Source organism: Carcharhinus amblyrhynchos, chromosome 6 (assembly GCF_965287045.1).
Source record: "Carcharhinus amblyrhynchos chromosome 6, sCarAmb.v2.hapA, whole genome shotgun sequence".
In the NCBI taxonomy this organism is placed as follows: Eukaryota; Metazoa; Chordata; class Chondrichthyes; order Carcharhiniformes; family Carcharhinidae; genus Carcharhinus; species Carcharhinus amblyrhynchos.
Genome location: NC_137329.1, coordinates 26,231,251 through 26,243,903, shown reverse-complemented (window position 1 = coordinate 26,243,903; position 12,653 = coordinate 26,231,251). Strand labels below are relative to the sequence as shown.

General features: G+C 44.6%; 1 protein-coding gene across 2 annotated transcripts in view; it reads right to left on the bottom strand.

Annotated features, from left to right (window-relative positions):
- galnt18b (UDP-N-acetyl-alpha-D-galactosamine:polypeptide N-acetylgalactosaminyltransferase 18b) overlaps positions 1-12,653 on the bottom strand; it is a 266,019-nt gene that overhangs the window by 53,471 nt on the left and 199,895 nt on the right. The window contains exon 10 of one of the 2 annotated variants that reach the window (XM_080190079.1): positions 8,325-8,392. The exons of the other annotated variant lie outside the window; for it this stretch is intronic. Within the exon in view, the coding sequence (XP_080046205.1) occupies positions 8,363-8,392 (30 nt within the window). The 3' untranslated portion in view covers positions 8,325-8,362. Of the gene's footprint in view, positions 1-8,324; positions 8,393-12,653 lie in introns of those variants that run through there. 2 annotated transcript variants of the gene reach the window in all.

Here is a 12,653-nt window from a genome sequence, read left to right as displayed (position 1 = left end):
CCCCTGTCTGCCGGTGTCCCGATTCCTGGCCAACCCCACGAACCCTGCATCACCAACTGTGTGACCCCCAACCCCACCACAACCTGATCGCTGGCCTGAGTGTGTGTGTGTGTATGTGGGCATGTGCACGCACATGTGTATGAGTGTGTGAGTATGTGTGTGTGTGTTTTGTGTGTGTGTGTGACTGTGTATGTGTGTGTGTGCCCAAATGTTTCTATGTGTATGTGTGCGTGTGCACACACATGTATGAGTGTGTGTGTGAGTATGTGTGTGTTTGACTCAGCGTGTTTAAGTGTGTATGTGTGTGTGTGCATGCACGTGTGTGTATGAATGCGAGTGTGTGTGACTGTGTGTGTGTCAGTTGCATGTGTGTGTGTGTGTGCGTGCATGTGTGTGTGAGTGTGTGTGTAGATTGTGTGTGTGTGTGTGAGTGTGTGCATGTGAGTCTGTGTGTGTGTGTGTGTGTGAGCGTGAGTGAATGTGTTTGTGTGTGTGTGTGTGTGTGTGTGTGTAGGTGTGTGGGTGGGTGTGTGTGTGTGTGTGTTTGTTTGGGTCTGTGTGTGAGTGTGAGCATGTGTGTTTGTGTGTGTGAGTGTGTGTGTGGTGCAAGTGTATCTGAGTAATAGCCTGAATATTTCAGATGGTGTAGTCCCACTTCCCACCTTCCAAAGAGTCAGCAGGGAACACATCCCTACTGAGTGGGGCTGCCCACACTCGAGTGATTGGCTGCAGGCGAGACTTCAGTCCCTCACTCAGGAGGAACAGCCACCTTAGAGAGCTGCCAGCCAATCAGATTGGAGCTACAGTGGACAGAAGAGGAAATCCTTCAAATGCTGGAGTCTGAATCCCAGGAGTGGGTGGCAAGGTAAATATTGGACGGAGGGGCTAGGGGGGTGAGGGGGACTCTGGACGTGGAGGGTAGGATAGGCCTGGAAGAAGGAAGGTGGGTGATTGGGGTGTAAGGGGAGAGGTTCCAAGAGGAGGGAGGTCCCAGAATTGGGAGGTGGGGGTAGCAAGTGTAAAGGGGGTTTCTGGTGGAGGAACCCTCCACCCCCTTCCTGCCCAAAGCCCAAGCACCTTCATTTTAGAGCTTTCTCCATGATAGGTAAATCCTCCCATCAGTAGGAATCACAGAATCATGAAATCTCGGGATGCAGACAGAGACCATTCAGCCCATCGAGCCTGCACCAACTCTCCAACAGAAAATCCCACCAAGGTCCTTGCCCACAACCCCATGCAATTACCCCACTAATCCCCCTAACCCACACATCTAGGGACACTAAAGGGCAATTTAGCATGGCAAATCCCCTAACCTGTACGTCTCTATACTGTGGGAGGGAGCTGGATTACCTGGGGGAAATCCATACAAATACAGGGAGAACATGCAAACTCCATACAGTCACGTAAGGGTGGAATTGAATCCTGGCACTGTGAGGCAGCAGTGCTAACCACTGGGCCACCTATCCATCCTTGCTGATGAGTTAACCTTCTCGTCATGTTCTCACACTCCATAAATAATAAGCAATATGGAGTAATCCATTTTAAAATCCATCATAAACATGAGTCCAAAGATATGCATGTTAGGTGGATTAGCCATGATAAGTTGCCCCGTAGAGTCCAAAGATATGCAGGTTAGATGGATTAGCCATGGTAAATGCGTGGGGTTACAGGGTAGGGCTGGGGTAGGACTTGGGTTGCTCTTATGAAGAGATGGTGCAAACTTGATGGGCTGAATGATCTCCTTCTGCCCAGTAGGGATGCTATGGGATAAGACCCAAATATTACCACCTCGCTCTCTCATTTTCAGAACAGCCAAGCTTCTGTCTTTGCTTTCAATTTATTTCTTGCCAGACCCTGTTTATCTCATATTCTTTTATTGATTCACCTTCAAATAAAATGTCCCGACTGAATGATTTTTATTCACTCGCTTTCTCTGGGTGTTTGTACCCGTTGACTAAATCTCTCCCGACTCCCAGGAACTGGGCTGAGTGTCAGAATCGTGGCTGCAATGGTTTCATTTAAAATGAAGTATCGCCTTATAAAATGTCTTCCTGCGAAACTGGAATCTCGCAGCACAAAAAGAGGCCATTTGGCCCATCGTGTCTGTGCCGGCTGTTTGAAAGAAGTATCCCATTAGTTCCACTCTTCGCCCTGAAATTATCCTCCGATTCACTCATACAGCACAAACAATGAGATTACAATTCATGCCTTTCCTGGATGCGCAGAGACTTATAACGAGCTTACGAGGGTAACATAAAAACTGACTGTCAAGTTTCTAACAGTATGTGATGATAAAAAGATTGGTGAAAACATATGTAGGTCCCTCACAGTCAGAAACAGGGGAATTTATAATGGGGAACAAAGAAATGGTTGACCAACTAAACACATACTTTGGTTCTGTCTTGACAACGGAAGACACAAAAAACATGTCAGAAATGTTGGGGAACATAGGGTTTAGTGAGAGAGAGGAACTGAAGGAAATTGATATTAGTAAGAAAATAGTGTTGGGAAAATTGAAGGGATTGAAGACCAATAAATCCCTAGGGTCCGATAATCTACATCTTAGAGTACTTAAGAAAGTGGCCCTGGAAATAATGGCTGCATTGGTGGTCACCGCCCAAGAATCTATAGACACTAGAACAGTTCCTAGAGATTGGAGGGTAGCTAATGTGACCCCACTATTTAAAAAGGCAAGTAGAGAGAAAAAAGAGAATTGATGGGTTTTTGATAAGAGAGGGGATTAAGAGTTATGGGGAGAGGGCGGGAATGTGGAACTGAGCCACGACAGATCAGCCATGATCTTATTGAATGGCAGGGCAGGCTCGAAGAGCTAGATGGCCTACTCCTGCTCCTATTTCTTATGTTCTTATGACCAGTCAGCTTGTCATCAGTTGTGGAGCAAATTCGGGTGTTCGTTATAAAAGATTTAATAGCAGAGCGCTTGGTGGCGGAATCGGATGGGAGTCAGCACGGATTTATGAAAAGAAGACCTGACCTATGAAGACAGATTGAGTCGGCTAGAGGTATATTCACTGGAGTTCAGGAACGTGATGGGGGAATTTCATAAAAACTTATAAAATTCTAACAGGACTAGACAGAGTAGATGCAGGGAGGATGTTCCCGATGGTGAAGGAGTCCAGAACCAGGAGTCAAAGACTAAGGATATGGAGTAGACTACTTAGGGCAAAGATGAAGAGAAATCTCTTCACCCAAAGAATGGAAAACCTGTGGAATTCTCTACCACAGAAAGTAGTTGAAACATTGTATGTTTTCAAGAAGGAGTTAGCGATGGCTCTTGGGCTGAAAGGGATGAAAGGATATGGGGACAAGGCAAGACCAGGCTATTGAGTTATGTGATGTTAGTGTATTTTTAAGAGTTTTTTTTAAATTATGTTTTCTTTGGCTCTCAGCTGATGTCATTGCTGCCAAGTTGGCTGGAGAGGTCCTTTTATTACTCCTTAAGTGGCTTAAATGGGGGTTGTTTATTTTTACTTTGGGAATTAGTTTTATGACCCTGCATTGTCAGGAGGATGAATGTTTGCAGGTCAGATGACAGAATCTATCTCATTTTCAGTTCTGAGCTGTAGGTTTCAGTGTTAGAAGGGACACCAAGCTAGAAAGAAGTCTCTCTCTCTCTCTCTCTCTCCCTCGCTCTCTGGTTTTGGAAATTCTGCAGGTTAGCTGAAAGCCTTTCTGCAGTGGAAAATCTGCTGTTGGTGGTTCGACGAGAGAATCTCTCCCTTGTTATGGGATACTGTTCTGACTTCAAACTGTTCTGAGTCTATCCAGAAAACTGTAGAATTCTTCCAAAGGACTCAATTCCAGTATCACGTGAGTCATAGTCTTTGCTGTGTCGAACTTGTCTAAAGGGTTGTTTATGGGATTGGTTTTGACTGGAACATCTCAGATATGTTTGTTGCGGTTAATATATTATCATGGTTGTTTTGTTTTTTTGTTCATAATTCATAAAAGTACTTGCTAATTTTTTTTATACATGTTAACTATATTCTTAAATAAACTTTGTTTGAAAAAAGCTCCCTAATGGATCATTTAAATCATATCTGAAGTGAAACATATCATTCGTATCCTAGCTAAATTCAAGATGCAAAACTTATGATCCAGGCAGGCTCTGTAAAAAGCTTTGGAGATCCTGACCCAAACCATAACAGCAGGAAGATCAGCCATGACCATAATGAATGGCGGAGCAGGCTCGAATGGCCTCCTCCTGTTCCCATTTGCAATGTTTCTATGTAAGATAGTGATATGTGACAGGATGGCGATGATGAGCTGAATTTAAATGTAGAGAAAGCCTCAATGTAGATTCATATACTAAAGCAGGAGAACTCCCTGAAGTGATAACATTCTAAATATTTCAGAATAAGGGGGGGCAAATTGATCCGGGGGTATAATCATATACCTCTACCTTCCATTTACAGCAATATTGTTCACAGGATTTCACTGCAATATGCAATACTGTTCACACAATTTCCTTTGATAAGAGATACGATTGATGTGTGAGACTGTTAACCCGATTTCGCTGTGGTGCATGAGATTGTGAACGCAATTTTCCTTTCGTACACGATACTGTTATCCCGGTTTCTCCGCGATATGCTGAAGATGATTTCTCCATGGTACATGATACTGGAGTTAACACAGTTTCCTTGTGATACTTTAACACAGTTTTCCCACAATACAAGATATGGATCCCAGTTTGACAGCACCATCTCAGTCCTATAAGACATTACAACCTCCCCCTTTCCCTAGACATTCCCCACCGCCCCCTCTCCCCTCCCACCACCTGCCCTGAACACCCCCCCCCCCAACCTTTCCCCGGACATTCTCCCCCCAGTTTCCCAGAAATCTCAACCCCTCTCCTCCACAACTTGCCTGGACATCCCCCCCCCACTTCTCCAGATATTACCCCCCCACCCACCTCCGCCCCGTGCTTCCTCCACCCTGCCCCATTTAAAAATGCCACCCTTGTCCAGTCCAGCCTTGGCACGTACTTTGCTAACGGCCACTCGAGTGAAGTTACGCGCGATCTCCAAGAAGAAGAGTGCAACATCTACTGACTCCAAAGACATGGAAGGGGTGAAGTTCACCGGTTCACGCCATTTGTATGCCATCGTAATACTGAATATCCTAAATTTTCACTGGCAGGGGAGGACACACTTAATTCCAATGAGTCGAGCTTTTAATGGACATTCATGAGATGCTGATGAATGCAGATAGGGTTCCTGGTTTGTTGGGAAGCTGAATCCACCTTTAACCCACCCTGAGAGTTGAGAGAGTTCTCCTTCTGTGCTATAGCTTTTCTATGGTTCTACGGCGGGAAAGCAGTTTCATAGAACCATAGAAAAGCCACAGCACAGAGGAGGCTATTCGGCCCATCTTGTGCGTGCCAAGCAGAGGACGCAGAGGTGATCTTTCTAATCACACCATCCCATACACGGCACTGCAGCTTACAGCACTTAAGATGCAGATTCAGATACAGTTTTTCCTCCACCATCAACTCAGGAAGTGAATTCCAAACATCTACTACCCTCTGTGTAAAAAAGTTCTTCTTCATGTGCCCTCTACACCTTCTGCCACTTATCTTGGGAAACAGATTATTCCCGTCAGGAAACAGATTGTTGCCTCTTGCCAAATGAAGCGGCTCTGCCTGTCCTGATTCCCGCAGGGGTGAGTATTTCTCCCTTAATGCAATTTCCCCATGGTGCATGGGCACTGTTACTGCCACTTCCTTGGTTACGTGATGTTGACATGATCTCGCTGTGGTACTGTTGACAAGATTTTGTTTGATGCACAGCGCTCCATGAAATTATTAAATGGAGTGAGCTTTTTATTTCAATTCACTGTGACCCCACCTCCATTAATCATTAGCCATGGTTGCGGATTCTCATCATTGGGTTTATTGGACTGGAAACAGGTGTGAACAGCTGTAAGAAAATCGCCTCAGGAAGAGTTTGGCTGAAGTCAGAAGAGCTTTTTAACTGGGTCATTTGAAGACAGGAACTCATTAAACTGCCTGGAAATCTCAGTGTAATTAACATGTTATAAATGGCACGCTTGCAACAGATTCCTGTACTGCTGATGATCAGTGAGCACTGCCTGCCTGCCTGAGAGAGTTAGGTGTTTGCAATGAGCGTCAACAGTGAGAGTGTTACAAAGTGAGGTGGAATCATACAATCCCCACTACTTCAGAAGAAGGCCCATTGAGTCTGCACCAACAACAATCTCACCCAGGCGCTAACCCTGGAACCCCACATATTTACCTTGCCAGCCCCCAGGACACTAAGGGGCAATTTACTGTGACCAATTAACCTAATCTACACACCTTTGGACTGTGGGAGCCAACTGGAGGACCCGGAGGAAACCCATACCTGGGCAATTGTGGGCATCTACCCACATTGCTGGGTAGATGTCAGCGTTGTCGCTGTACTGGAACAGCTTGGCAGGGGGCACAGCAAGTTCTGCAGCACCTCTTCAATGCTATTGCTGGAATATTGGAGGGTCCATTGCCTTTGCAGCATACAGTGCCTTCAAGCTGTTTCTTGATATTGTGTGGAGTGAATCGAATTGCCTGAAGACAGACATCTATGATGCTGGGGACCTCCAGAGGAGGCAGAGATGGATCATCCACTTGGCATTTCTGGCTAAAGATTGTTGCAAACACTTCAACGTTATCTTTGACACTGATGTGCTGGGCACCCACATTATTGAGGGTGGTGATATTTGTGGAGGCTGCTCCTCCAGTGAGTTGTTCAATTGTCCACCACCTACCAGGTGCCTGGGCCCCAAGCTCTGAAATTCTGTCCTAAACCTCTTCACCTCACTACCTTGCTTTCGTCCCTTAAGATACTTCTTTCTCAAGGACCAAGCTTTTATCTGTTCTCATATCTCCTTCTTTGGCTTGGTGCCATATTCTGCTTTATAAAGCCTCTGTGAAGCCCTTGGGAGATTTCATCATGTTAAAACGCTGTCTAAATATAGCTGTTGTTTTTTTTTAACCAGAGACGAGTGCATTCAGTGTTGAGGAGAATTTGGAAAAGTTAGATCTGGTCACTTTTTTAAAGTTTATTTATTAGTGTCACAAGTATGCTTACATTAACACTACAATGAAGTTAGTATGAATATCTGCTAGTTGCCACACTCCGGTGCCTGTTCAGGTACACTGAGGGAGAATTTAACATGGCCGATGCACCTAACCAGCAAGTCTTTTGGATTGTGGGAGCACACAGAGGAAATCCATGCAGACACAGGGAGAATGTGCAAACTCCACACCGATAGTGACCCGTGACAGGAATCGAGCCCATGTCCTTGGCACTGTGAGGCAGCAGTGCTGACCACAGTGCTACCACATATGTGTTCATTTGGCAGATATTAGGACATTGTTGATATTAAAAAAATTGACCTTGACGCAGATGAGAGTGATCCATTTTCCGATGAGATGATGAGAATTCTGATATTGTTCAAGCCTGGCCAAAGGGGAGAAGACAGGTACAGACATGGACAAGAGTAAGGAACCCAGACAGAACAGGTGAATAAACCACACACTCAGAAAGTGCTAGGAACCTGACAGGAATAATTGGGTGAGGAGAAAGACGGAAGTGAAGAAAAACAAGAAGAATAAAAGGAGCTGACACAAAGCGAGATAGTGTAGTGAGGGCAGAGAGAAAGAGAGGTAGAGAGAAACGGGGCAGGTGGACACAGGACACAAAAAAATAGTGAAAGTCAGAAATGGGAGAGGGAGAGAGATAGATCTGAATACAAATGAACTTCACAATGCCTTAGAGCAAAGATTGAAAATGATATCCTCAGAACTATAGCTCATTAACATTCAAGAACAGTGATCTTAAATGATTGAAATGCAATTTGCATTTTTCATTAATTTGCATTAATTGAACTGAACAGTGAGTGTGCACTGCATGCTAATTATACCACATTTTCCCAGAGACTTTTTATCAGACCTAATAGATTTTTAATGCTCTTCAATCAATATTGGTATTTGTAACCAATGCAGCCCTCTAGGGAAAGAGAAAGGGAGTGGAACTAATTGGGTAGTTCTCTCAAAGAGGCAGCACAGATATAATGGACCAAATGGCAGTTTTCTGTGTTGTATCATTCTATCATCCTGTGAACTACTGCTCAGATGCCATGGGAAGAAGATAAACTCTCTGACTCATGCTTCCAGCGAACTGCGGCATTCAAAGGGAATTTGGGATACAGGATTGGTGTTAGGTGTTGTCCATCCATTCAACCTGGTTCTGTTGGCTGAGTCCCAGCCGGAGCAAGTGGGCACTATTAGGATGCACAGTGAGCTGAGAAGGCGGACGTGGTCCCAAATTGGTCAACAAAACTGTCACAGATGTGGAGGAGAGTCATTTTGAGTCTGAGAAAGACATAAATATTCCCTTATTAGGGGTTACCAGATGCAGGAGAGGAGCAGGAGTTCAGGCATCTGCGTGTAGAAATCATGAGAACCTCGTGTACAAGTACAAACTGTATTGACTAGGCTTCTGTTCCTTTTTGAGTTGACAAAATTGAAGGGTTTAAAGGTTACTCATTAGTCACAAGTAGGCTTACACTAACACTACAATGAAGTTACTGTGAAAATCCCCACGTTGCGACACTCTGGAACATGTTCAGGTACACTGAGGGAGAATTTAACATGGCCAATGCACCTAACCAGCATATCTTTTGGACTGTGGGAAGAAACCGGAGCACCCAGAGGAAACTCACATAGACATGGGGAGAACATGCAAACTCCACATAGGCAGTGGCCCAAGCTGGGAATCAAACCCAAGTCTCTGGCGCTGTGAGGCATCAGTGCTGTTAGAATGTAATCAATGATAACATTGGGTCTGATGTAGTATGACCCAGTAAACTATGCAACCAATGACAAAATGATGTGGTGATCAGCTGACTTAGTTTAAATAAGAACCTGTTGGGAATTGTTGGGAATTTTGGAATGGCCCAGGGTAAGGCCTCAAGTTTTGGAGTAATGACGTTTCTTTACTGAACCCTTTTCTTTGATTTATCTGTTGGAGTAAGTTTTGGATCATTGTATTGCCTGTAACTGAAGAATACCTTCTGCTGTGTGAACACTAACCACTGTGCCACCCCAAAATGTTTCCGCGCACTTTCGAACTGGGGATCTTTCGTATGCTAGGTGAACACGACAAATGATCAATAGATTAGACAAGGTAGAAAAGTAGAATTGGTGGAAGAGTCTAACGACTGAGAGTTAAGCCATTTAAGGCTGATATTACATGAAGAATAATGGAACTGTGGAACTTTCTCTCTCAACATTCTGCTGAGGCCGGAGCCCAATTAAAAATGTCAAGATTGAGATCAGTGGATTTTTGTTGAAATTGGAGCAAATGAAGGGGCAATGAATTGACGTAAAGATCAGTCATGGTCTGATTGGATGATGAGGTGTGGGGAGTGCGGGAATAAAATGAGGAATAATGCGGAAAGTGGAGGGAGAAGGACCGTCTCCGTTTACGTGCTGCCTCTAGCTGACTTCTTCCTGCTGCTTGGGAAGGGTTGAAATGAAATCAAAGTGAAATCAAACAGGGTAGGTGTGGAGGAGAATTTTTTACTTGTCATGTAGTCCAAAGCAAGGGAGCATCAATATAGATCAGTAATAAATCCAACAGGGAATTCAGAAGAAACCCCTTTCTTCCCAGTCTGAAAGAGGTGCTAGTTAGGGATTAATATAAACAGAGGCTGCTGGAAATGCTCATGGGGGCATGGTGGCACAGTGGTTAGCACTGCTGTCTCACGACACCAGGGACCTGGGTTCGATCTCCCAGCTTGGGTCACTGCCTGTATAGAATTTGCACGTTCTCCCCATGTCTGTGTGGGTTTGCTCTGGTTTCCTCCCACAATCCAAAGATGTGCAGGTTAGGTGAATTGGCCATGCTAAGTTCTCCCTCAGTGCACCCGACCAGGCGCTGGAGTGTGACGACTAGGGGATTTTCACAGTAACTTCATTGCAGTGTTAATGTAAACCTTTTTTTTAATCCAGAGAGAGGTGAGAACTCTGTACCGCAGAGGATAGTTGAAATACAGAGTATAAATTTAAGAAGAATCTAGATGAGGGAGAAAGGAATAGAAGCATATTCTGATGGAATGAGATGATAAAGGGGTGGGTGGAGGCTGGTGTGGATCATAAACACTGACATAGATCAGTGTGGGGCTAAATGGCCTGTTTCTGTGCCATAGATTCAATGTATTTCTATGTCAAGTTCCTTCCTTGCAACAAATGCCTAACAGCCCTCCTTCGAACCACAATAATTTAATGTGACATATTTCGAGAGCATCTCAAATATTGGATTCTGATTCTTGTAAACTGTGAGCCTCGTCGGCTGTGTGAGAGAGAAGCAATGTCAGTTCTCTCTGTTCCGTCTTATCTGTAATGACTGGCTATCTCCGTGGAAACCACCAATCAAAGCGAGGTTGATGACTGCTGCTCAAATTAATTAGCTAAGAGAGCGAGGCCCATGGGATTATTTATCTCTTCGTGTTAGGCCGCTTGTACTGTTCAAAGTGTCGTGCGGACTTAGGCATCACCAGCCTACAAAGTCTGCTCTGTGATACAGAGAATTTTACACCATCTGACACTTTAATTACACACATGATGCTATTACACTGTTCAGATGTTGCCATCGATGAAAGGCCATTTCACATTTAATCACACCGAGTTACAACTGAATTACATATTCACTGTGGACAATAATCAGTCAGAACGTGATAGACAAGGTTTAAGGTCAGTGAGTCTGCTCGATATGAATTGTATTCAGTGAAGCTCTGGGCTGTACAGTTACTGACATTCCAACATGTTGTTGCAGATCGCTGGAAGCTCTCAACTAAAACATTTGACCCGTCACTGTAGCTGTCCCATTACTGCATCTCTTTGCCTTGCGCCACCCACCCATTTTGTCATTTAATCTCTTCCACCTTCCACTCTTATAATAACTCGGCTGTAAAGGAACAGTGCTTTATTGCACAAACTAAAGTAAAGCAAAAACCACAAGCCTGTGGTGAACACAAACAAGTCCCAACCAGGGCAATACATCAATGAACCCACTCAGAGGCCTGCTTTATAAAGGGCTCGGTATACAAGCGCCACCTGGTTAGTTCATTACCAATCTCCAGGGAGCTCATATTCAATGAGTCCCTCAGGGAGGTTAATCAGTGATTCCCCCATGCAAGTCCTAGGGGGGGTTATCACAACTCTCATTTGTTCTTTCCTCCCCCCTCCTCCTTTCCCTGCCTCTTTACCTGCTTGTGTCTCTGACTTCTTCCTGTTCTGATGAAAGGTCTGAAATATTAACTATTTCTCTCTTCAAAGATGCTGTCCGACCTGCTGAGTACTTCCAACATTCCCTGTTCTGATTTAAACACCCACTCATGTTCAAATCAAAGAATCCCTATGGTGTAGAAGGAGGCCATTCCGCCCATCAAATCTGCACAACACCGATCTCACACAGGCAAAATCCCCATAACCCCACGTATTTGCCCTGCTAATCCCTCTACACATTTCATCCTGGGACACTAAGCGACAATTTAGCGTGGCCAATGCACCTAACCCGCACATCTTTGGAGTGTGGGAAGAAACCTGAACATCCGGAGGAAACCCACACAGACACGGGGAGAATGTGCAAACTCCACACAGACAGTGACCCAAGCCAGGAATCAAACCCAGGTCCCTGGTGCTGTGAGACAGCAGTGCTAACCACTGTGCTGCCCAAAATGTTGATGGGTTGGGGACCTATATAAGTCAGGGTATGGACAACAAAACCCTCTGTTGAAAATATGATGAACACAAAGGGTGGGATTTTGGGGCCCTGCTGCATCTCCCATGGCGAGTCCCACCAGTGGGAGGCTATAAAATCCCAGCCAAAGTTACGGCTTAAAATGATCACTTTGGCATAGGAGCTGCCTCACAACATAAGCAGATAAGCACAGAGATTCCAAAATGAGCAGGCATTATAGAGGCACCATTACTGCATCGTTACAACGCTGGGGTGATTCATGTACAGGATTGGAATTCTGATAAACTGAGCAAGTGCCAACATGTCCAGACTTGATGAGCTGACTGGCCTGCTTCTACACTGTAGGGATTCTATGATTCTAACTGTGTAGGTTAAGACTGGAATTACAGGTAGCCGGGTTAGGCAGGGGTGACAGGTTCGGGAATCCAACAACTACAACTTGGTCGTCCTGCTTGATTGAATACATCTCCTGATTGATTGAAATCAAGTTGACAGAAAGGGTGTGAAATATGAAGATTAGCTAACTCCCCTACCTCGCATAGAATCATGATACAGAAGGAGGCCATTAGGCCCATCATGACTCTTCCAGCTCCTTAAAAAGACAGTCAATTCCTCTCACTCCCCACACTTTTCCCCATAGCCTGGCAATGATATCTTTTTCAAGTATTTATCCAATTTTTTTTTTGAAAGTTATGATTCATTCTGTCTCCAATGCCCTTTCAGGCAGCACATTCCAATCACAACTCATCCAATAAATCTGTTTGGCTCCATTTCTCCTCCTAGCTTTTTTTTTGCAATGATGAGGGAGGGAGTCGATAGTTTTTAAAACCTGGATTTACTTTGATATCCAAAGCACTACTATCCTAACCC